The sequence below is a fragment of the Schistocerca piceifrons genome, chromosome X (genome assembly GCF_021461385.2).
Source record: "Schistocerca piceifrons isolate TAMUIC-IGC-003096 chromosome X, iqSchPice1.1, whole genome shotgun sequence".
NCBI classification, from domain to species: Eukaryota; Metazoa; Arthropoda; class Insecta; order Orthoptera; family Acrididae; genus Schistocerca; species Schistocerca piceifrons.
Window position 1 is genome coordinate 921,346,147 of NC_060149.1, and position 27,255 is coordinate 921,373,401.

General features: G+C 37.7%; 1 protein-coding gene across 2 annotated transcripts in view; it reads left to right on the forward strand.

Moving 5' to 3' along the window:
- The window catches only part of LOC124721097, a 654,343-nt gene that overhangs the window by 262,424 nt on the left and 364,664 nt on the right, over positions 1–27,255 (forward strand). For both annotated transcript variants that reach the window (XM_047245917.1, XM_047245918.1), the window contains exon 11: positions 26,431–26,647. In XM_047245917.1, coding sequence (XP_047101873.1) covers positions 26,431–26,647 — 217 coding nt within the window. The remainder of the gene's footprint in view (positions 1–26,430; positions 26,648–27,255) is intronic.

Here is a 27,255-nt window from a genome sequence, read left to right on the forward strand (position 1 = left end):
GGTAGAACATTACGTAGGAAATCAGCATACATTGCACCATTTACATTGCCATAAATAAAATTGGGGGCCAATTATCCTTCCTCCCATAATGCCGCCCCATACATTAACCCGCCAAGGTCACTGATGTTCCACTTGTCATTGCCATAATGGATTTTCCATTGCTCAGTAGCACATATTATGCCAGCTTACATTACCACTGTTGGTGAATGATGCTTTGTCGCTAAATAGAACACGTGCAAAAAATCTGTCGTTGTCTCATAATTTCTCTTGTGCCCAGTGGCAGAACTGTACACAATGTTCAAAGTCGTCGCTATCCAATTTCTGGTGCATAGAAATATGGTACAGGTGCAATCAGTGTTGATGTAGCATTCTGAACACTGACGTTTCTGAGATTCCCAATTCTTGCGCAATTTGTCTGCTACTGATGTGCAGGTTGCAGGTTGTGGTTGACGTTTCACTTGTGGCTGAACACTTCCTGTTTCCTTAAATAATGTAACTATCCAGCGAACAGTCCGTACACTTGAAAGATGTCATCCAGGATACCAAACAGCATACGTAGCACACACCCGTTGGGCATTTTGATCACAATAGTCATACATCAACACAATATCGACCTTTACTGCAATAGGTAAACAGTCCATTTTAACACAAGTAATGTATCATGAAGCAAATACCATTCCCACTGGCAGAATGTTATGTGACATCATGTACTTATACGTTTGGTACTATTACAGTGCCATCTATCACAAAGTGAAAAAAGTGGTCCAACTAAAGCACTCATATTTCTTCTTTACATACTACATGAATACGTAATAAGAAATGGGGGATCCTATTTTAAAAAGTGCAGTTGATATCCGTTTGACCTATGGCAGCGCCATCTAGCGAGCCAACCATAGTGCTGGACGAGTTTCGTTCTTTGTAGTTTTTTTGTTTGATGCTTATTATGTGAGATATTTAGCCCGATCACTATCAATGGACCCCCCCCCTGCTTTAGATGACAATCAAAGGGGTCTTACTATGAAATAGTACCCCAGACCATCACTCCTCATTGTCAGATTGGTATCTCTCCACAGCATCTTTTAACAGACCTCTTCCTAAGATTTCCACAGTTCTTTGAGTTGTCCTACTCCTTTGTACACATGGTGACTTCAGGCACTACAGGAGATTCAAATTTATAGTCCGAGGTCGTTAACAAGTACAAACAGTTTGGTACTTAACTCATATCGATGGCTGCGTTGTTGTCTTCGTGAAGTCTAGAGGTGATTCCACTGTGATGTTTCCGCAGTTTTTCTTTGTGTTTGGATGAGACTAACTGGTTTGTAGGGCGACGTGGTATTTTGATTTTTAGAGAGCAAACGTTACATTAGTTTTGCACATCACTATTTATTCATTTATTCACATTTAACACTTCTACAAAAATATCAAATAAGACATTGTTTTACACCACATCTATATCACCACCTCCTCCAGCCCACGCTTCCTCTCCCAAGCCCTTTAACCACCTCTACCCAAAAATCGACCTCCTTTCCGCATGTCCAAAGATAACTGTCTCTTAGTTGATAAACTCACAGTCAAAGGCTATATTTACATAAAATATTACACGTAAAGAAATTACTGATATACACGATCTTACGTTCTGTTACAATACCCCCCCACACAAGTCCGTGCATGGCATGCATGGGATTGTGTGTCACTATGGAATAAAATATGTCTAATACACACATCATAATAAAATTTCCAGTTCCAAAAGTTAGTAATAAAATTGGTTTCCCAAGTGATCTTAGTTATATATATACACTTTCCATGATATACAATTTGAAAGTTACATTGGCTGTATTGAGCAATAAGTGTAATGAGCTTATAACTAACAATAAAATATGGCACCTTATATTTAATTGATCATGGTAGCTGCAGAGCCATGTTAAGATGGGTACATAATTATATAGTATATGCATAAACTCAAGTTTACTTCAATACTGACTTAATGCATCTTAGTTAACCTCATTCTTCCGATTGTCAGTGGTTTCTTTAGAATATATTAAGTGTACTGTGGAATGCAGGCATCTCTCACAATCTTTTAATATAAGTGCTTCAATAAAATACCTTATGGCATGGATTGTGCCCAAAACAACCATTAAATCTAAAGAAATCATTATTCTAAAATAAACAGGTTCTTTTAACCACATACATAAAATAGACATAGTTCAAAATATTGTAATACTTATACACAATGTTAAATGGTTGTCTCTTAGGGAAAATTCATGTATATGTGATGAATGGAATCACATGGTGAATCCAGTGCAAATTCAATTATGTGTGATCAGCACTGTATTTTCAGAGTCAGATTGGTTTACATATTTATGATTTAATGTCCCTTTATAATGAGATAGCTGAGATGTTCCATATGATTGCGACTATAATTGCAGTATCCTCACACTGTACATCTATTTCAGCTTTATAGGTCAAATTATGACAAACTCTACACTTAAATTGTGTAAGATTGTTAGTATTTATATCTTAACTTTACATCATTATTACGCAGCATTTCATTTTTATTTACTCTCCTGTGCTCAAATAGCATATTGCCATGAATAGAAATTATTCCAAATTGTGTAACAGGGTATGGGATAAATTCCTAACAGCTCTTCATTCACTTTAACATTAAATTATCTAAACTATTACAAAATATTCTCCCACAATATAAACTTCAAAATTAGTGTCACATAACCTTCAATCCATCACAAGTGTTTCAAAAGTAATACACCAACATCTGTTTCCATAATGCTCTAAACCTCAATACATTCTTAATTTGCATGATTAAATTTCATGACTACCCACTATATTTTTAACACACTATAACATACCTGGTCTTTCAAAGTACACTCTCATAATCTGACAAGTACCTCCAGTTTGCTTTATCCATTACAGAACATTCCATCTGACATAGCTTACAAATGACAAGGTTTTGTCTTCTTACACACAATCACTATTCATATCTTATTACTTTAAAAGTGTCCACATCATTAACTTTGGTTTCTGTTAGGAGACATTACTATGACACTGTAGAATGGTTCATAGCCCGACACACTGATCCCGTACCAAATTTAATGAATGGGTATACTAGAGAACAAAGAGAAATTAGTACAGACATAATTCACATTAACACAAAATCTACTTCATACTTTTAGCTGACATAGTCCCACACTTTGACATGAAGGTTTCCTTGAATGATAAAACAATAAAGTGATGTAGTTGGGCCAGTCAACTAGTTCTTTCCGAGCAGCATTTGACTTATTAATGACTATTTTATGGGTCATGTTTGTAGAGTTTTAACTCTGTAACATTGCGCAGTCCAAATAACTTCTTGGATTTTGGGTAGATTAGCCTATAGGCATTAGGGTGTGGGTTTTCCTTGATTTCAAAGGGGCCTATATAGATGTCAAAAAATTTCTTTATTTCAGAACTCGTCAATCTAGATTTTTCCTGTGTTTTTACTAAAACCAGATCTCCTGTCCTGAACTGTACTCCTTTACTTCTTGCATCATGTCTCCGTTTTCTTACCTCTCCTTGTCTTTTCATAGTGTTCCTAACAGATGTCTCTCTTTCCTGTGGTGTCATAGTTTGACAAGGTGGGAAATCAACATTCTCAGAAATCAAATTTGCAGGTCGTCTATTAAAAATTACTTCGTAAGGTGAAAAACCAGTGGATGAATGCTGTAGGCTGTTCATTATATCCTCAAAGTCAGTAACATTTTCAATCCAATTAACATGATTTTTACTACAGTATGTTCTGCAGAGCCTTCCAATTTCCCTCATGTACCTTTCTGCTGGGTTACTTGTTGGGTGACAAACCGAAATCAAGATATGTTTTATTCCTGTATCTTCAATAAAATTTTTCCATAATTTAGATGTAAACTGTGACCCATTATCAGACATGATGGCCTGTGGTATACCAACATTTGTGAAATAATGATTTGTCAGCTTGATGATAATTTGTTTACTGGTTGCTCTCTTTAATGTATACAATTTTATAGATTTAGAGAAAACATCAACTATAACGAAGATGTAACTATACCCTTCCCTTGACCTTGGTAGTGGTCCATATAGATCAATAGCTGTTAATTCAAGGTTTTTATTTGGTAAAATGTTTTGCATAAATCCTTTAGATGTTTGGTTGCTCACTTTTACTCTCTGACAACGATCACAGGTTTCAAGTTTTTTCTTCACTCTCCTACTGATATTATAGAAGTATACATTTTCCTGTATCTTCTGTATACATTTTGTTGCCCCACAGTGTCCGAAGCTTTCGTGTATGTAACTGATTAACGTGTCAATACATTGCTCAGGCCAACATAGTTTCCAATTGTCTAAGTCAGGTCTAGGTCTCCTAAACAAAATCCCTTTTTGTACTTTATAATACTGATCTACCTTTTCTCCTCCCTTTTTCCCTATATAACTTTTAACCAACTTCCAATTTTCATCATGGTTTTGGTTTCTACGAATATCATTACAGATTTTCAGTATTTCAGCTTCTTCTTTTACACCCTTTAAGTACATAAGTTTGAACTCTTTCTCCTCTTTTTCCATAAGTATTTTCAACATCTGCACCTACTGGTAGTCTGGAAAGGGCATCTGCAATGACATTATGTTTACCCTGAATAAATTTGATCTCATAGTCAAACTGTTGAAGGAATAAAACCCACCTTGTTATACGGTCATGATAGAGTCTGCACTCCTGAATGTACGATAGAGCTTTATGGTCAGAGAAAACAATTACCTTGTGCCCTAAAAGATAACTTTTAAACTTATTAAATGCCCAGTGGATGGCAAGTAGTTCCTTCTCTGTGACTGTATATGATTTTTCATACTTTTGTAAAACCCGGCTAGCAAAAGCAATAGAATGGTGTTCTAATTTTCCTTCTACTTCTATGTTTTGAAACAAGTGTGCCCCTAAACCTGTCTCACTACTATCTGTCATTATACAGAATGGTAACGACATAACAGGTCTATACAACATTTGACTTTGGGACAGTTGTTGTTTTATTTACACGAACGCATCCTGACATTCTTGTGTCCAATCCCAAACAGTATTCTTTTTTAGTAAGTTACATAAGCAGTTTGCATTTAAAGCTTGGGTACTAAGAAATTTTCTATAGAATCCAGTGAGACCAAAAAAGGACTTGAGTTGTTTTTTGTTCTTGGAAGTAGGGAAGTTTACAATGGGCTCAAGTTTATCCTTATCAGGTAAGATTCCCTTTTCTGAAATATTATGCCCCAAAAATTTCAGTTCATTAACTCCAAAACAACATTTTTCCAATTTTACGGTCATTCTCCCTTCCCTCAATTTTGAACAGACTTGTCTCAGAAGGTTTAGATGATCTTCCCAGGTTTTTCCAGTTACAAGAATGTCATCTACATATACTATTAATTTTGAAAACAATTCATCACCTAATACAAAATCCAGTGCTCTGATAAATTCAGCCACAGATACATTCAATCCAAAAGGGACAACACAATATTGGTAACTTTTGCCACCATACAAAAAGGCAGTATACTTCCTAGAATCAAGTTCAAGTGGTATTTGGTGAAAACCAGATGTCAAGTCTAGGCTACTCATAAATTTTACATTACCAAATTTGTGCAGGAGTTCATCCATATTGTCAGGATGGTCATTTTCTCTAATCAAAAACTTATTAAGGTGCCTAGAGTCAAGTACAAGTCTAACCCCACCATTTCTCTTAGACACAACTACTAATGGGTTGTTGTAAGCACTTCTACTCCTTTCTATAATCCCCCAAGTTTCCATTTTTTGGATTTCCCTTTCTACATCTTTTTTCCTGGAGAATGGAATGCCATATGGTTTTAGGAAGAAAAGATGATGATCTCTGAGTTGAAGTCTGCACTGATAGTCTTTTACCTTCCCTAGTCTCTCACTGAATGTATCCTGAAATTCCCGTAACACTTCTCTTAACTGATTTTTCTGACTTTCACTTAGATTTACAGCTTCCTTCAATTTTACTTCGACTAATTCTTCGAAATTTTGTTCATTTATAAGATCAAAGGATGTGTTATCACTTATGGCTTGATTATCTACCTTGCTTACAACAGCTTTGATATGGTTGCAAGAATTACTACAGTTAAGGATGTACATTTCTGTTTTCAGAATACTATTTTTCTCAGGTTCAGTAATTATGACAGTCTTATCTTCCCAAGAGAAGCTTACACCCACTTTTAAGACCCAATCCATGCCAAAAATGATATTTTCTTCTAACCTTGGGACCACAAGGCAACCCTGCTCAAACTCCACATTTTCAATTTGAAACGTTAACAATACTTGACTCTTAACTACCTTACTTTGCCTACCAGTGGCACCTCTGATTTTTACCCCTACAACCGGCATTTCTACAAAGTTCTTACCATCTCTAATTTTATCTCTAAATTTTTCTGAAATTGCGCATATGGGGCTTCCTGTATCAATAAGACAGTGCCCTTCCCACTGATTTACTCTTATTTTAATGTATGGACAGCCTAATTCCTTTTCATCTGCCTTCCCCTCGGGGACTTCATATAATAAATCTTTTTTCAATTTCTTTATAATTTCCATCTACTTCCTCCCTTTCACTCTTCATCAGGTTTACCTGATTTTCAGATTCTAAGTTACTAGTGTCAAGTTTACACTTTGGCTGCACACAAAATATCTCCCTACTGTTTATGTACCTTTCACTCAGACTCTTTCTTTTACTCTCCCACCAGCGTAGGCATAAAACTCTACTAATTATACTTAGATGATACCAAAACACTTTGCTACTACAACTCTCATTATACTGGTTCCACAGGATTTCTAAGAATTGGCTCCCTTTACTTTCAATAATATCACGCAAATCTAATTCTTTCACAATATTTTCACTTTTGTTATCACCACTTTGATTAACCATGAGCTCATCAAGAAAGGCATGTAGCAATTGATTTTCAGCTGTCACTTCATTATTCTTATCACATTCCTGTGATACGTCACCACAACTATCATCAAGTTCCAACTCTTCATTATTTATTTCAATAAAAACATTGTACTCACTTACTGGTTTGCTTACCATACTTTTCACATCAAAAATACTAACATCATCACTACTATGGTATACTTTACTGCCAGTTTCATCTATTTCTCTCTGTTTTTCACTTTCTATGGTTGATTCTTTTTCCTGTTGCTTAGGTTTATCATCAGCTGATTCACTATTACCTTCTTGTGTGAACAACCCCCCCAATTCTGAACTAAAACATTTGTTACTCTCTTCATTATTAGCTTGCTCTCCCCTTTTTGCCCACCTGTAAAAATCATTTAACATCTCCTCATCCAGAATTGGGTCAGAACTTTGGTCTCTCCTATGTTTATTTTGTGGTGGTCTACTGTGCCACATAGCATCCCAAAATTTTTTATCAAAATTTATATAATTCACTTGGTATTCCTGGTTTTTAACCTGTTTGTTAATGGCACAGTTATTTACAGTATTGGGTTTTGTGTGAAAGTTAGTGGTCCTATTATGTTTAAATCTGTTTGCCCCAAAGCTGTGGACCCTCATTGAGGCGGTCCGGAGTTTTCCGGATGTCTACCTCTATTGTCACTCCTCCAATTTGTATTCATTCTGTTGTTACCTTCCCATCTGTTGTTCCTAGTTACACCATTGCTTTCCCAGTTACTCCCTCTCCAATTAGCATTGTACTCTCTTTTTCTATCATATTGGTGTTCATTCCGAAAATCTCTATTGTCCCTTCTAGGGTTCTCTCCACGGTAATCAGAATTCCACCTCCCACTGTAATGGTTTCCGTTACTAAACTGTTGCACATTTCTCTCCATTGCCCTGTCTAATTTGTCTATATATTTTAGAAACTGGTCTAAACAGTCGTCAGGTCCATGCACTAATTCCCACTGTATTCTTTCAGGTAACCTCCTTTTAAGGGCATCAATTTGCGTTATTTCGTCGAAGGGTTTATCTAGATGCACCAATTTCCTAAGTTGATCCCTGCAAAAGTCTTTTATTGAGTGGTTTCTGCCCCTGAAGCTAGGCCCATTTAAAAATTCACTTTTTATTCTACCCTGTTCAGTCTCAGACCAAAACTTATTTAAGAAACTCTTCTTAAAATCATCAAACGTTTTCCACTCATCAAAATGTTGGTTTGCCCAAGACAAAGCTTCTCCCTCAAGAAATTTTTTAACAAATTTAATCTTTAGATTATCAGACATGCCAGTAACAAGGTTGTCAGAGCAGTGTTGTAAAAAATCTACAGGGTGTAAATTATCACAAGGAAAACTTTTTACAGGTGAATTAGTCCACACACTTCCACCATTCATACATAAATTTCTAGACACAAAATTATCTTGCATTTCAGTGAATCTCTTGTCTATTACACTTAAATTACATGTTACAGACTCTTGTATCTTATTTAATTCAGCATCTAAGGTGTTAACTTTTGATTCTGTATCTAGACCTAATTTGTCTACCCTCTCCTCCACAGTTCTTTGAGCTGCAGTTAACTTTTCAATCTCTTTCCCTTGACTTGAGCTAACTGTGGCTAACTTATTTTCTAAGGTCACAAACTTATTCTCTATAGCTTCAATTTTGGAGTTCACGCCCTTCAAACTTTCTCCTAATTGAAGTTTTAAATTTGAGATCTCTTCTTTCAGTACATCCCCATTGCTTTTCATTTTTGCTTCCAGCGATTTACTGGATGCATTTATTTTCGATTCTAGGAATTCACTATTTGAGTTCATTGCCCTTGTTAATTCAGACTGCATTTGTCCCATTCTGGCAAAGAGTAAACTTACCCAGTCCTGTTGATCCGGTTTTCTTTCGGTTTGTGAGTCATCTGGATTGTCACTTACACCACACACGTTCGAGTCTAACATTTCTCCAACTTCCTTTTTAATTTCTTCTGATAGCGTCATGATGACACCACGTGTTTGGATACCGTTCTGACGAAAAGTTTAAAACAAAGCAGAATTGTACTTATCTTTTCACACCACGACGTCGATCACAGGTCCACCTCTCCAATAAGCCAGCACTTTGTTGCTTCTCACACTACTTTTTCTGGTCGAGGAAACATGTACAATGTTATTCACGTTTTACGAATTATAAAGTTTGTAATGTTCCGCAAATGAAGCGCAATTAGTCCCATCACATTTAACTGAAATATCCCGGATGAGTCCCCAAGTTTAACAGACCTCTTCCTAAGATTTCCACAGTTCTTTGAGTTGTCCTACTCCTTTGTACACATGGTGACTTCAGGCACTACAGGAGATTCAAATTTATAGTCCGAGGTCGTTAACAAGTACGAATAGTTTGGTACTTAACTCATATCGATGGCTGCGTTGTTGTCTTCGTGAAGTCTAGAGGTGATTCCACTGCGATGTTTCCACGGTTTTTCTTTGTGTTTGGATGAGACTAACTGGTTTGTAGGGTGACGTGGTATTTTGATTTTTAGAGAGCAAACGTTACATTAGTTTTGCACATCACTATTTATTCATTTATTCACATTTAACACTTCTACAAAAATATCAAATAAGACATTGTTTTACACCACATCTGTATCACCACCTCCTCCAGCCCACGCTTCCTCTCCCAAGCCCTTTAACCACCTCTACCCAAAAATCGACCTCCTTTCCGCATGTCCAAAGATAACTGTCTCTTAGTTGATAAACTCGCAGTCAAAGGCTATATTTACATAAAACATTACACATAAAGAAATTACTGACATACACGAAAATTACTGACATACACGATCTTATGTTCTGTTACAATCTCCAGATACAGCTTTGCTGGTTATTGAGGCTCATTTCAAAGTGGGATACAATTCTACTGCATTCAATGAGATTACAGGCTGAATGTGCCTGACACCATTAAATATGGGCTTGTTGGTGTACAGGGATCACTGGTAGTAGCCACAAGGGGCACTTTGAGCTGATCACCATTTCTGGAAGTTGGGGTCACTGTAGCACCAGTTGCATGTCAAACTGATGACAATGATATGTCCAGAACTCTGAGTGCCTCTCTTATGATTGCTTGGCCTTCAAATTCTGTTGTCCATTTAGATCAACAGCTTTCTTCTTGACTCTGTGTTCAGCTATGGTTCACCCATACCTGTCAGTATCATCAAATAGTGGCATCACTCCTGTTCAAGTGTCGAATGATCTGCCAATTTCTCTAACTGGCTTCTTTAATACCAACATCACATCCTCTCTCAGGTGTTAACATCTGTGTATGTTTTTCATGCAAGGCATGGTTACTGTTGAACACAAAGTGAAATTCACAAAGACTCTATGCTTTGGTATCATCATGACCCCTGTTTACAATTCTCACCAGCTGCATGGTGAAATTGCAGTACTGAGTCACACCTTCATCCACCAGCCACCAAAGTTTACAATTTTGCATTTTTCATTGTATGATCAATTTGTGACCACTTCACATAACTCCTTTGTGGTGTTTTCTTGTCTTAAAGTGTATATCATGAGTGGGCTTCAGATCTATTTTTTCTGATTAATTTTCAGAGAAAGCATTTAGTATTGATTTGGAAGATGTCATTTCATGCCCACCACTTACAATAATTGTTGCAAACAATAGTTGGATAATGAAGTCTCCTCCAGTATATTTGAATCCTTTATTAAGTCAGCTGCACTGCCTGACCAAAAAAGGTGAAACAACAACAAAAGGAGGAGAAAACAAAATGGAACTGCATGGGCTGACAGGGTACGAGATATTATTTCAGTTATACAAAATTGAGTATTATTTACAGAGAATGTGGCAGAATGAGCCCACCTTTCAATGTGACATTACACCCACTCTGAAATGGATGAATGCATTTACTTGGTTGGGAAGGATGTCATAAAGTCATTGTATCCTCTCTTCAGGCAAACTGACCTACAGACAGTTGTAACTAGTCCTAGATATGGAGGGTACTATCTCTGGGATGGAATTGACATCCAAGCTGGAGCCATAGATGTTCTATCAAGGATAGACCTGGGAGTCTACATCACATAGACTGTTCATGAGACATGTGCCATGTGTGAACAAGTACTACCTTATTGAAAAATGGCACCACAATACTGTCACATGAGAGGTAACACCTGAAGGTGCAAGATGTCTGTAACATACTTTTTTGTTGTTATGTTTCCCTCAATTACTTCCAGCCATGATATGAAGTGATACCCAATGGCTCCCCAGTCTCTGATGTAAGGAGTAACTCCACCATATTTCTCCAAAATATTGGAAGAATGGGACCATTCCCCAGGTTGCCAACATATGTGCCAATGGCGGTCATATAGAGTAACACAGGACTGCAATTCATTGCTGAACACTACCAATGCCGAACACAATCCAATGCCATTCATCAGCAGTGCATGCTTTCTGGTCATGCTACCACTACAAATGAGGCCATTTGTGTTGTGGTGTTAATGACAACCTATACATGACATGGTAATTCCCTATTCCAACTGCTGCTAGTTGCTGATCATTGGTTGGGGTGACACAGAATGTTGCAAGGAATCCATTACTTGGTCTTCAATGACGGTTGCAGATGTGAAGGTGTTGCAATGTCCTTGGTGCACAATTTGGTGATCCTCCCCTGTGATGGTCAGATACGGTCAATCAGAACATCGACAATGAGCATACCTGCGCTCACATTCCCATGCAGTCCAACATCAGGTCACTGGCACATTTGAATGCCACACAAATCTGGACATTGCACAGTCACAATGGCACAGATTGTGAATCAGTCATTGAAGATTAGTATGATGTAGTCAGCAGCATGTCCTGCCTGTGGATAGTCAACTCGGTCTTGGCCTCAGTTTGGTGATGGCTATTCATTACGGCAGATAACTGTTTCGTTGTCATTCCCACATAAAAGGATGAGCAAATGTTACAGCTTACTGGTATATGATATGGCTGTCTTGAATGTAGGTAGGACCACATGTGCAAGCAATCACATAATGTACCACCACTGCCGTAACTTACAAAACCTTTTATGTGGGCATGAATATCAACCATATGTCCACTCAAATGAATGACCATTGCTAAACTGTAGCCATGTGCCAACCACCTAGATGTGAAACATGTTGCTGAGAACAACATACCTGACTTCAGTGGCTCATAATTATTTTTATTATAGTGGAGGGCACTAAGGGATTTACTGAACGGGACTAGAAAATGATGTAACCATGTAGTCAAGTCCTTGGTAGAAGGACAGTGATTTGGCCACCACTGATTCATAGTTTTCTTATGCTGTCATAACTCTTAATTGATAGATTGTGGTCACTGAGGCCAAGGCCCCACTTGTTCATTAAATCTTGGTTCTGTTAGTACAGCAGACAACAGAGACCGACTGATTAGCTATTGATGGCCTGGACATATGTCCAGTTTGTGATTTTCCAGGCTTGATTGGACAAGTTGTGTCATGGTGTGGTATGAACTCTGTAATAGCCATATTGTTGCACCAGCATGTGTGTTAATGTTGGGGTTAAAGGATTGATAAGTCTGTATTATGGTACTTTGTGTCAGGTCATTGTGACAGCACCCTTTAGTGAATTTTATTTCTAGTGTGAGCAGAATGTACTTCACCATTGTTAATACAACAAACTGATGAGTTTAGAATTATATATTAATACCTTCAGCTGCTGACAGGTGTCGATATATATCAACGGGGACAGGTGAAAAAGTGTGCCCTGACCTGGACTCAAACCAGGGATCTCCTGCTTACATGGCAGATGCTCTGTCCATCTGAGCCACCGAGTGCACAGAGGATAGTGCAACTGCAGGGACTATCTAGTGCATGCATCCCGTGATACCCACATTCTCACCTTATATGTCCACACACTACATTTGTAGTGTCCCTACCCACCACACTCATTACTTGTGGAAGACATTCTTACCAAGTCCCGTAAAAGTTCGGGTAATGTGTGTGCATCCACACAGAAGAAGCAGCTCATGGCCAGTATTGCCAGAACTAGATACTCATATGGATATGATGTCTTTTCTTTCAGACATTATGTGTGACATCAATGCATGGAATGTCATTGATCATACAGGTTGTCATTAGTATCATAATCATAACCTTCACCATGGTGGAACCCATGCAGATTGTATAATATATTTGGCAATGTGTTGATCATGGCAAGCCAAATTACATTACACATAGTCCAATATGGGTTGAAGCACTCCCATGTTTTGACAAGAGCAATTTTGCTAATGACTGAAAAATTCCTGTCTGCTGTGTTGTACATTTCATGAATTTCTGGTGAGGTGATCAGTCTTTATGTCAATACCTGTTAAATATTCATGTAACCTGGTGAGACATCTATAAGTAACTGGAGTGAATCAGTATCAGTACACACATTTGTAATGATTGAGGGATGACCACTTAATGAGAAGCACAGTAAAACCCCTTTCTAATGAATCACTGGGGACTCGAGTATTTTTTTTTTTTTTTTTTTTTTTTTTTTTTTTTTTTTTTTTTTCCTGAAATAAGGGTTTTTCTTAAATGGGAGTTTTGGCTAGGTACACAGAAAGAGTGACCTAGAGTCATAATTCAAAAATGTTTAGATGACATAAGAGATATTTAGTCACAAACTTAACAATAATCTGCTACAAATTTAAATACAACATGCACGTAAATCACACTTGTTGCAGAACACATTCTTTATTTTTTTAAATAAAGAAGTGTTTATTTTTCCTTCTTCCAGCATACTGTAATCACAGAAATTGTCACTCTAGTTGGTTGATGTTTGTTATAACTCACTCCTCTGCATTAAATGACAAAAAGTATTTCCTGACAGTGCATTGTACAGCAGAAACAAAACGTGGTGCAATGGCCTCCTCCTCCTCCTCCTCCTCCTCCTCCTCCTTCTTCTTCATGATCATTGCTACCACCTCTTTCTACCCCACAGTGTTCCTTCACCATAGTTTTATGCATCAAGCTCACATTCATCTTGGGTCTTGAAGAAACAAAGGCCTGGAATGTCAAATTTTCAGAAACATCTATGATTCTATTCCATTCTTCTTGTGGAACAATGTTGTCTTCATCAGCAATTGATATATCACAACCAGCCATTGCCAAACAATTTAACACAGTCTGTTGTGTTACAAAATTCCACACAGCAGCAAACATATGTATGGCCTGTAAAATCTTAAGCCTCATCACTTCCTTCCTCTCAAGGAATATAATTGATTTCTGGACAACTGCTACCCTGTATTTGGCTTTAATGGAGTGTATTATATCCAGGTTCAAAGGCTGGAGATGGTTTGTGCAGTTAGGTGGAAAAAACACAACATTGCTATTTCTCAGAAATGATATTTCCTTTGGACGTGCAATGCATCAGACAATCATAAGTAATATTTTTATAGCTGCTGCACCCATTTTGGCATCTAAATGCCAGATAAATATTGTAAAGATTTCTGACCTCATCATGCCATTGCTGTTGTACTCATTTGTACAAGGTAATGTCTTAATATTTCTGAAACACCTAGCAGTTTTAAATTTCCCTATTATCAGTGGCACCAATTTTTAACTCCCATCTCTATTTACACACAGTAGCTCAGTTATTCTTTAATTGCCTTTTTTACTTCCATGGCATTTTTCTCTCTTAATAGAATAGGTTTTTATAGAAAGTAAACTGTAAAAAAAGGCTGTTTCATTTGCAGTGAAATTGTCTTTGTGCTCACAACCCTGTATTAACTGCAGAAATGTAGTGTTCTTCCAGTGGTTTACATTTTCTGCATCCACAGCCTCACTTTCTGTGGTGTCACTGCCAGACACCACACTTGCTAGGTGGTAGCCTATAAATCGGCCGCAGTCCATTAGTATACGCCGGACCCGCGTGTCGCCACTGTCAGTGATAGCAGACTGAGCGCCACCACACGGCAGGTCTAGAGAGACGTACTAGCACTCACCCAGTTGTACAGCCGACGTTGCAAGGAACGGTTCACTGACAAATACGCTCTCATTTGCCGAGATGATAGTTAGCATAGCCTTCAGCTACATTTGCTACGACCTAGCAAGGCGCCGAATTCAATTGATATTGAGATTCTATTAATGTATCATCAAGAGCGATGTTCTACAAATGTGGATTGAAGTTAAGTATTCCAGAAGCTACGTACTTTTCTTTATAGCATTCATTACGTATGCTGTTTCAGACCTCACGCCAGCCTGCGTGAGTTTAAGTGCGTGCCTTTTGGCTTCCTCTCATTGTGTCTAGGCTGTCTTGTCTAGACACAACACTTTCTCCACTTACACTCTGAAATGAGAGATTGTAATGTTTCTAAAAACAATCTAACCATGTGTTTGATGCACTGAAATTTTCAACACTGATCTTCCTGATGATATTCCAAGCCTTCTCTTGTAGAGTTGTTCGCATTCCTTGCAACCATTTTAAAAGAATTATTTACACATCAATGAATGTTGGCATGTAGGCATTGTTCCTTCTTCATCCAGAGGAACTGCTAGCTTTGGCATTTGACAACACTTCCTTGTTTTTGACAATGCCTCACAATTAATATAGTGCCAAATTGTACTTTTTCACCATGTCCGAAAGGTTTATGTTGTGATTGTCTTTGACATTGTGGGTAATCGTCAGCGTCTGCTTAATTGTAAGCATCCTACATTTGCAGGCCATAGCTCCACAGAAGTAGAAAACTTATAAATTTGGCTGTAACAAAGTCAACACTTCATGGCTTGTGCTTCATCACTCAATGACTGTGGCATCAGATCACGTGACCAAAGTCACATGGCAGGCAGGGCGGAAATCACTTTCTGATTTGTTCAACATTTTTTTCTGGCATCCTTACAATGGAATTCAATCTAGATACATGTCAACTGAAAGAACAGATTCCCATATATCGCCATCACACGACACAAAGTACAACCACTGTGAAACTGAAATAAATGAGAAACTCACTTGGACATGTTAGGAATTGCATAAAAAAGAAATTTAATTTACAGAGTGTTTGGATTTTTTTCCTTAAAGCACAGTTTGTTAAAAATGGGGAAGAATAACATTGTTCTTATGGAAGTTTCACCAGGACCCAGAGAAATATTTGTTAAAAGTAGGATTTCCGTAAAATCAGGTTAATTAATTCAGGGTTTCACTAAGTGTTCATTCTCAAAGAGTAGAACTCCACTACCCAATGTCTTCCAATGTCAAAGAGTATGTTGACAGTTGCCACTGAGAAGTCTGGACTGGAAGCAGACAATTTTCTGGGAAATGAGATGCAAGATTACAGCATCAATGCCATGTTAAGGAGCACAAATTGTTAAGATCCAAGTTTTGACTGGCATGTAAATGTGTAGACAGAGCACAGATCTATGGTTCTCTGTCAGTAACATGAAAGCCTGATTACATTCCACCATCTGCTTCAACTGTGTCCACTTTTATCAGCTCTTTGGGGGGATGTGAAATCTCTGCTACATGACAAATAAAATGCATATAACAGTATATTTTTTCTTCGGAAAAACTTTTAACATTTTCAGATTCAAAGCTTTACCACCAGGATGTTACTGTTTGGTCTGTATGCCATCCAGACTTAAAAGAAACTCAAGGTATACAGAAGAAGGGTTAAAGAAACTCTTATACCAATAAACTAGTTTTCAACTTGAGTACTTGCAGTTGAGAAAAAGTCTGAATATTTCCCTGTCTTGTGGAAGGTGTGACAATTATGTCATGCAAACAAGGTAATTCAGAATAAATGTAGCAATGACAACAGCTATAACTATTTAATATACACTATGTGATCAAATGTATCCAGACACCCCCAAAAACATACGTTTTTCATATTAGGTGTATTGTGCTGCCACCTACTGCCAGGTACTCCATATCGGTGACCTCAGTAGTCATTAGACATTGTGAGAGAGCCGAATGGGGTGCTCTGTGGAAATCACAGACTTCGAATGTGGTCAGGTAATTGGGTGTCACTTTGGTCATACATCTGTGCACAAGATTTCCGCACTCCTAAACATTCCTAGGTCCACTGTTTCTGATGTGATAGTGAAGTGGAAATGTGAAGGGACACATACAGCACAAAAGTGTGTAAGCCGACCTCGTCTGTTGACTGACAGAGACCGCTGACAGTGGAAGAGGGTCATAATATGTAATAGGGAGACATCTATCCAGACCATCACATATGAATTCCAAACTGCATCAGGATCCACTGCAAGTACTATGAAAGATAGGCAGGAGGTGAGAAAACTTGGATTTTATGGTCAAACCACTGCTCATAAGCCACATATCATGCCAGTAAATGTTAAATGATGCCTTGCTTGGTGTAAGGAGTGTAAACATTGGACAACTGAGCAATGGAAAAATGTTGTGTGGAGTGGCGAATCATGGTACCCAATGTGCTGATCTGATGACAGAGTGTGGGTATAGCGAATGCCTAGTGAACATCATCTGGCAGCGTATGTAGTGCCAACAGTAAAATTTGGACATGGTGGTGATATGGTATGGTCATGTTTTTCCTGGAGGGGGCTTGCACCCCTTGTTGTTTTGTGTGGCACTATCACAGCACAGGCCTACATTGATGTCTCATTTCCCACATTTGAAGAACAATTTCGGGATGTGGATTGCATCTTTCAACATGATTGAGCACCTGTTCATAATGCACGACAATAACATCCCTGTAATGGATTGGCCTGCATGGAGTCCTGACCTGAACCCTATAGAACACCTTTGGGATGTTTTGGAATGCTGACTTTGTGCCAGGGCTCACCGACCAACATTGATACCTCTCCTCAGTGCAGCACTCTGTTAAGAATGGGCTGCCATTCCCCAAGAATCTTCCAGCACCTGATGTCTGCGAGAGTGGAAGCTGTCATCAAGGCTAAGGGCCTTGTCAAACTTCTTCGCAGATTAAAACTGTGTGCCTGACTGGGACTCTAACCTTTGACCTTTATCTTCCACGTGGTGACTGAGATATCCAAGCACAACTCACAATCTATCTCACAGCTTTACTTTCATCAGTTCCTCTTCTTCTAACTTCCAAAGTGTTAGTCCCACAAGATATCGAATTTCAGCATTACCAATGGAGGGTGCCATGAACTTGTAAGTCATTTTCAGCCAGGTGTCCAGATACTTTTGATCACATAGTCTATAGTGATACATGAATAAGAATGACAAAAAATGTACAAAAAAGGCCAAAATTTCAATCACTGTGAAAGCGCAGTGAATCATAAAACATCACATACTTTTAAATGAACATCTTACAAATCATTATATCAGTCATACTGGACATGATAATACTGTGTTCTGCTCTTGGTCACCTAGATCTCTGGACCCAGCAGGCATGGAATCATTTTATGGGGTTCTGTGAAAGACCTTGTGTATGTGCCTCCTTTACTAAAGATAATTCTGTAACTCAGAACATGCATTTATAATGAGCTTGTCTCACCGACTGCTCATGTCAAACTTCTTCGCAGATTAAAACTGTGTGCCTGACTGGGACTCTAACCTTTGACCTTTATCTTCCACGTGGTGACTGAGATATCCAAGCACAACTCACAATCTATCTCACAGCTTTACTTTCATCAGTTCCTCTTCTTCTAACTTCCAAAGTGTTAGTCCCACAAGATATACAAGAGAACTTTTAAAAAGTTGGAGCAAATATACTGGTAGAAGAAAATGTACAGAGATAAGCTATGAGACATTCTGGTATGGATCAGTCAGTAGGGCACATACACATGAAAGGCAAAGTTCCCAGATTCAAGTCCTCGTTTGGTACACACTTTTAATCTGGCATTAAGTTTGAAATCAATGGACACTCTGCTGCATAGTGAAAATTCTTTCTGGGCCTCACAAATGCTTCCTAATGCATGACATGAAATTGATTATCAATTAGATGGTATCTGTGTGGCTAAGAATCAATAAAGAATGTAAGAACTTAAAGAAATTATTCAAATAGTTAAGGCAAATGAAAACATAATTGTGATGCAGGACTTGAATTCAATAGTTGAAAAAGGAAGAGAAGACAATGCTAGGGGAAAGAAAGAATAGGAGAATGGAACGAAAGAGGAAGCCATCTGGTTGGATCATGATAGATGTTTGCATACATTGTGAGACATAAGACATAAAACCCATTTTATTTTTTGAACGGTTAAACGTATTGGAACATGGTTTTCAGCAAGTGTTAGAGCATCAGGGGGCAAGTATTTCTTTGTAATTCTTCAATTTCTCCAGGCATATTTCATGACAAAATAAATCTCAGGTGAACAGCCTGATGTGAGTGTAAAAAGGACACAATATTTTGGCAATTGACCTTGTTGCCATCATCAGGTGTGCTGATGTACACCAGCACACCTGATGATGGCAAGATCAATTGCCAAAATGTTGTGTCCTTTGTGCACTCACACCAGGCTGTTCACATGAGATTTATTTCATCAAGTATTTCTTTGGTCAATGTTTTTAAAGCTCTTATCAGTGGAGGTATTGAAGCAAGTACGTTTTTTTAAATGGAATCAAATACTTTTTATAATTGCTTTCAGTAGCTCTTAGAAGACAATTACAATGATATATCATTTGTTAATATTGTTGAAATGTGTCAGAACAAATTTGAGGAATATTTTAGAATCTGAGAGCAAGTGGCCAGAATTGCCATTAGTGGCGCAAACACCTCCAGGCAGACCTCTTGTGCTATGCTGTGTCAAGATGTCAATACACTTACCTGTTTACTTGTCTGTACTACAGGCCACTTATTTCTGCTTCAACATTCATTGCTTGTAGACATGTACACCTATAAGAAGTTGGACGTACTACTTTTATATGGTGAATTTAAAAGAAATATTATAAAAGTAGTGCAGTGGTATAGGCCCACATATCCGGATAGCCAGTGTCTGATGCACTAGGCAATTGCATGAATTATTAAAATGATAGTGCCAAGAGGCTGCCTGAATGTCAAAAAGAGGACAAGAAAGAAGACTACATCTGACCGAGAACACGAAGAAGCTCTTCTGGCTATGATGCTAATGAATCCATGTAGTAGTGTGAGACATATTGCCAAGGAATGTGGAATCAGCCAGATGAGTCTCATTTGCATCCTGCATTGACAAAATTTCAATCCCTATCATCTGTCATTACATCTGGCACTTGATGACCATGATTTTGAACACCATGCAGAATTTTGTTGGTTGGCCTTTCAACAATTGAGGGATGACCATACATTTTTCCAATGTGTGCTCTTTATCAATGACACATTGTTAACGAAGCACACAAATGTAAATTTGCATAACATGCACTACTGGGCAGCCAGAAATCCTCGCTGACTTTGTCAGGTGTGACATCAATGGCTGTGGAGTGTAAAAATATGGGGTGGCATCATAGGAAATTACGTTGTGGGAGCTTACTTCATCTCAGGTGTTCTAAATGGACATTCATACACACACTTTCAGTTGAACATTCTGCTGCTTTGAAGAATGAACAGCTGATTTCTCTGATTCAGTTCACCTCAATCTGGGAGGGTACACAAATGTGAAATAGTTTTCCTAAGCCCTTTGTGATACTCTAGATTATAGCCTGTGTCATATTTCCGAAGCTTTATTCTCATAGTGCAGACCTGCCTTGCAGTACACAACTATGCAGTCTGTTCTGAGACATCTGGTTGGCAGCGTTTACACCACAAATGCCATTTCCGGCCACGGTGCTATCACATTCTAGGACATTTGCCAAATTTTTTTACAACAGGTTTCAATGTCAACATGAACTAATGCTACATCTCTATAACTGTCTTCTCAAGAGCTGTCAAATCCAGTTATAGAAAGTATATGCTTCCATTTTTTTAAAAAAATGTACTTACTTCAATATTTCAGTTGATACCAGTGCTAGAAACATTAACCGAAGAAAAACATATGTGCCCCTCAATGCTCTAATATTTTGTGAAAACAAATCATTAACACTGTAGCCCAGTGACAAGTCACATGATCAGATCAGTTGAACCAGAGGATCCAGTCCATTCCATTTAAACACTGCCCAAACCATTATGGAACCACCACAAACTCTCACAGTGCCTTGTTGACAACATGAGTCCATGGCTTCATGGGCTCTGCAGCACACTCAAACCCTCCTATCAGCTGTTACCAATTGAAATTAGTACTCATCACACCTGGCCATGGTTTTCCAGTTGTATAGGATATGGTCATGAGCCCAGGAGAGGCACTGCAGGTGATGTCAAGCTGTTCACAAAGGCACTCAAGTTAGTCATCTCCTGCCATAGCCCAGTAATGCCAAATTTTTTACTTCACTGCCCTAATGAATACATTAGTCATACACCCCACATTGATTTCTGTGCTTATTTCATACAGTGTTGCTTGTCTTTTAGCACTGACAACTCTATGCAAACGCCATTGCTCTGGGTCATTAAGTGAAGGCCATCAGCTACTGCATTGTCTGTGGTGAGAGTTAATGCCTGAAATGTGGTATTCTCAGCACCCTCATGACACTGTGTATCTCAATATTGACTTTTGTAATGATTTCTAAAATGGAATGCTCCATGCAACTGGCTCCCACTACCATTCCGTATTCAAAGTCTGTAAATTCCCATTTTGTGGTGATAGTCACATCGGAAACCTTATCGCATGAATCCCCTGAGCACAAATGACAGCTCTGCCAATGCACTATCCTTTTATATCCTGTGTACGAGATACTACCACTATGTGTATATGTGCCCATTGCTGTCCCATGACTTTTGTCAGCTCAGTGTATTATAGAAAGAGAAGAGGAAATAAATGAGTATGACATGGGAGTTATGATACTGCAAGAGGAGTTTGACACATCTCTGAAAGACCTAAGTTTAAAGAAATCCTCTATAGTAGGCAACATTCTGTCAGAATTATTTAGATCCTTCAGATAGACAGCCATGAGAAACATATTCCAAACTCTGTGCAAGAAATATCAGTCGGACAAAATACCTTCCACCATAAAGAAAAATTTAATAAATCCTACTCCAAAGAAGGCATGTGTGGATATTACCATAGCATCAATTTAATAATCATGGTTGCAAGATACTGTCACCAATTATTTACAGAAGAATAGAAAAAAAACATAGTAGAAGGCAACCTTGAGGAATATCAGTTTGAGTTATGGAGATATGTGGGAGCACATGAAGCAAAACTGACACTAGGCCTACAACTTATTTTAGAAAGTAGACTGAAGAAAGACAAACATAATTTATAGCATTTGTAGATTTATGGAAAGCTTTTGTTAATGTCAACTAGCATACTCTCTTTGAGACTCTAAAGGTAGCTGGGGTAAAATACAGAGAGCAAATAGTTATTTATAACTTGACAGAAACCAGACTGAAGTTGCAAAAGTCAAAGGGCATAAAAGGGAAGCAGTGACTGAGAATGGAGTGAGACAGACCTATAACCTCTCCCTGATGTTATTAAAACTGTATATTGAGTAAGCAGTAAAGGAAAACATGGAGAAATGTGGAACAGGAATTAAAGTTCAGGAACAAGAAATAATAACCACGGGAATTGCCAATGACATTGTAATTGTATCACAAACTGAAAATGATATGCACGAATAGTTGAATGGAATGGAAAGTAGTCAGGTTGGTGTGGTAGAATTGTACGAGTATAAGGAAATGAGACATTAAACGTATTTGATAAGGTTTGCTATTTGGGGTGCAAAATAATTGACAGTGGCCAAAGTAAGAGGACATAAAATGCAGACTGACAAAAGGAAGAAAAGTGTTTTGAAAAAAGGGAACTTTATTAAGAACTGATATAAATTTGAGTGATAGAAAGCCTTTTTGGAAAGTATATAACTGGAGCATAATCTCTTATGGAACTGAAAGATGGACAAAATGCTTACATGTGTGTTCATATGTTCTGAAGAAGAACCCCAAGTACATAAGCTAAGCCACATTGCTTAAGTTCTCGTTGTATGCCACTCCATTCCTCAGCACTTTTGTTACACATGTAATGGTTCCTTTTGCTCACTCCATAATGGGTATATTCCACCCAGAATTTTCTAAAATAATATTTATCTGAATTTTACAAATAACTTCTTATGAAATTAAGGCTAATTACAGCAGTTAGGCTGGGATGAGGTGTATAAGGAACCCAATGCTAATTTAAAATATAACTCATTTCATGATACACTTGTAAGAGAATTTGATATCTGTTTTCCCAAGAAAGCAGTTAAATCTAATTATAAGAAATGATGCAAAAAACCTTGGCTTACTAAAGGAATAAAAATATCTTGTAAGCACAAAAGGAACTGTATCTAACAACAAGAAAGAGTAATGACCCAGAAACAGCCAAATATTATAAAAACTACTGTGCTACTTTAAGAAAGGTTATTAAAAAGTCCAGAAGCATGTGCATCATGTCTGAGATTAATATCTCTGATAAGAAAATCAAAACAATTTGGAATATTATTACAAGGGAGACAGGGCAACCAAGAGTACAGGATGCTGGCATCACCATCGAAGTGAATGGAAACTTGATAAACAACAAGCCAGAAGTCAAAAACATTTTGAATAATCATTTTTTAAATGTTGTAGAGAAAATAGGATCTAAATGTTCATTAGAAGAAGCAAGGCAGTTAATGGAAGAGGTCTTACCCACACCATTTGATACAATTGAAATTCCACCCACCTCTCCTGCTGAAATTAGGAAGATGATAAACTCTCTCAAGAATAAAAGCTCATGTGGAATTGATGGCATTTTCATCGGGATAATAAAAGCTTGTTCCCAAGAAATAAGTGGGATTCTTAGCAACATATGTAATAGCTCTCTGAAGCATGGTATGTTCCCAGATAGACTGAAGTATGCCATTGTTAAATCACTGCATAAAAAAGGGGATACGTCTGATGTCAACAACTACCACCAAATCTCTCTTCTGACTGCCTTATCCAAAATTTTTGAAAAAGTAATGTATTGCAGAGTAGCTTCACACCTTTGTAAAAGTAAAGTTTTAACAAAATGTCAATTTGGTTTCTGGAAGGGGTTTTCAACAGAAAATGCTATATATACTTTCATTAATGAAATATTAAATGCTCTGAGTAACCGGAAGTCACCTGTTGGGAATTTCTTGTGACCTCTCAAAGGCTTTTGATTGTGTAAATCATGGAATACTTCTAGATAAGCTCAAGTACTGTGGTATGAATGGGACAGTGCTCCAATGGTTTAAATCATACCTAACTGTAAGAGTGCAGAAAGTTGAAATAAGCAGTTCACATAATATGCAAAAAACTGGCGATTTCTAGAACTGGGGAACAATAAAGAATGGGGTGCCACAAGGTTCAGTCTTGGGTCCTCTGCTGTTATTAATATATATTAATGAATTGCCATTCTATATTCACGAAGATTCAAAGCTGGTACTTTTTGCTGATGATACAAGTATAGCTATCACACCCAACAGACAAGAATTAACTGGTGAAATTGTAAACGATGTTTGTCAGAAAATCATTAAGTGGTTCTCTGCAAATGGACTCTCATTAAATTTTGACAAAACACAGTACATACAGTTCCACACAGTAAATGGAATGACACCATTAATAAATATAGACTTCGATCAGAAATCGGTAGCTAAGGTAGAATATTCAAAATTTCTAGGTGTATGCATTGATGAGTGGTTGGACTGGAAAAAACACACTGAGGATCTGCTGAAACGTTTTGAGTTCAACTACTTATGCTATTACGGTCATTGCAAATTTTGATGATATACATCTGAGTAAATTAGCTTACCATGCCTACTACCACTTTCTGCTTTCGTATGGCATCATATTCTGGGGTAACTCATCATTGAGTAAAAGAGTGTTCATTGCACAAAAGCATGTAATCAGAATAATTGCTGGAGCTCATCCAAGATCATCCTGCAGACACTTATTTAAAGAGCTAGAGATCTTCACTGTCACCTCACAATATATATATTCACTTATGAAATTTGTTATTAACAATCCGAATGAATTCAAAAGTAATAGCAGTGTACATGGCTACAACACTAGGAGAAAGGATGATCTTCACTGCTCAAGGTTAAATCTAACTTTGGCTCAGAAGGGGGTAAATTATGCTGCCATGAAAGTCTTTGGTCACTTACCTAATAGCATCAAAAGTCTGACAGATAGCCATATAGCATTTCAAAGGAAATTAAAAGAATTTCTTAATGGCAACTCCTTCTACTCATAAGATGAATTTTTGGATATAGTAAGTGGGTAATCTCCCCCCCAAGAAAGTGTCATGTAATATTTTGTGTAATGTAATATCTTGTATAGACACCTTTTATTAACCTGACTCATTCCACATAATTACGAAGTGTTGTGATCATGATCTATGAAACAAGTACTAATCTAATCTCTAAGCTTTGTTGGAAGATTATTATAGCATTGCTTACATAGGAATAAGATCAGAGAAACATAGTAGGTGGACTCAAGTCTTCTCATTACAGTAGTGTGTAACAGCTCATAGTAAATTACCCCACAGGAAATTTTGTAGATCAGAACGAAAGGATTAGTTTATCTAGTATCCATACAGCTTTAAGTAACAGCTAATGTTTTTACTTCAAATTATTTATAGGGATAAAAGTTCCTAATGTACTGAGAAAAATAATGATTCTATCACACATGTTGTAAGTCCACCTAATACATCACAGGATAAATGATGATGCATGTGACAAACTGTTCATAAAGCAAACGAAATTATTATTTCATATTTCTAGTAAATTAGAATCAGTATTACATACATTATGTGTCTTCAGAGAGTTTAATTCTGGGTTAATATCAAAATCTACCATTCAGATAATAGATAAAATATCTACTCACCAAGCAGTGGCAGTAGAACACACACACACACACACACACACACACACACACACACACACACACACACACACACACACACACACACACAGGAAGGTTTAACTCTCACAAGCGATCAGAGCCAGTGGCTCATTATCCTGGTAGAAGAGTTGAAGGGGAAGGAAGAGGGGTGAAGGGAAAGGACTGGAGAGGTTTAGGAAAAGGTGTACAGTTGAGAAAAGTCACCCAAAACCCCAGTTCAGGGGAGACTTACTGGATGGGGTGAGAATGAAAGAGTGATGCAGTCTATGTGTGTGTTCTCCTGGTGCTGCAAGGTGAGTAGATTCTTTTATCTATCGATGTACATTATATTGACACTAATAGATGTAATATCACAGTTTTGCACACAGAAATACAGCGGCAAGAGTATCTTTCAGCCTTCAGTTATCTGTTGTTACTTTTTTGTTATAAGAATGCAAAACATTATACACAAATCCCATCTGTTGTAGGATATCCACCTTTTTGTAGGATATCCACCTTTTAATGTCATGAGTCTTATGTTAAGGATGTTGAAAGGGAAGTTTTCATATCAGTAACAGATTATGATGTATTTTAGTTTTTTCACAATATTTCTATTTTTGGTGATGAAAGTCTGTTGTTTCAGGAAACCATTGGCATCACTGCTGTTGCAGTATATCACATCACCAAACAATCATAAATGGAACACAGGAAATTATATTATGGATTATTCAGAGTCTGAGCAGTTGTTTGGTGGTCTTGCACACCTTTTCTTAGTTGGCAGTGAGCAGGCACATGGTCCAAATGTTTTCTACCTCCAGCTAAGTAATTACATCTTGGGCAGAGTGGTCAGCAACACAGCGGTAATATGAATACCTTTTCTCATTATGAATAATGTCCTGTTTAGCTTTTTTATTTCTACAAAAGTGCTTGCATGAAGTTTATTTATCAGTATAACTGTCAGCAGTTTCAAATGTTCAAATGTGTGTGAATTCCCAAGGGACCAAACTACTGAGGTCATCGGTCCCTAGTCTTACACACTACTAAAACTAACTTATGCTAAGAACGACACACACACCCACGCCCGAGGGAGGACTCGAACCTCCAGAGGGAGGGGCCTCACTGTCCATGACATGACACCTCAAATTGCACAGCCCCTCTGCACAGCTTCACCAGTTTCACAAAGATTATTCAAACTATATGAAAATACCTGCTTTAGTGATCACAATAAATTACAAAAATTCTCAGGCCATATGTATCACACATTATAGGTTGAAAGAGATTTCAAGCTTAGTTTCAAAGTAATAACAACTGTAAAGCACCTAATAGTGCTGAACCTTGTATATGTACTAAGTACCTCTTTTTCAGAATGAAAAGTAACAGTCTTTTCCATAGAGTTCAATTATGAACTGCACAGTTTATTACTGAGGGATTTATTTTTCTAGTTGTAATATTCTATTCTTTCATTCCA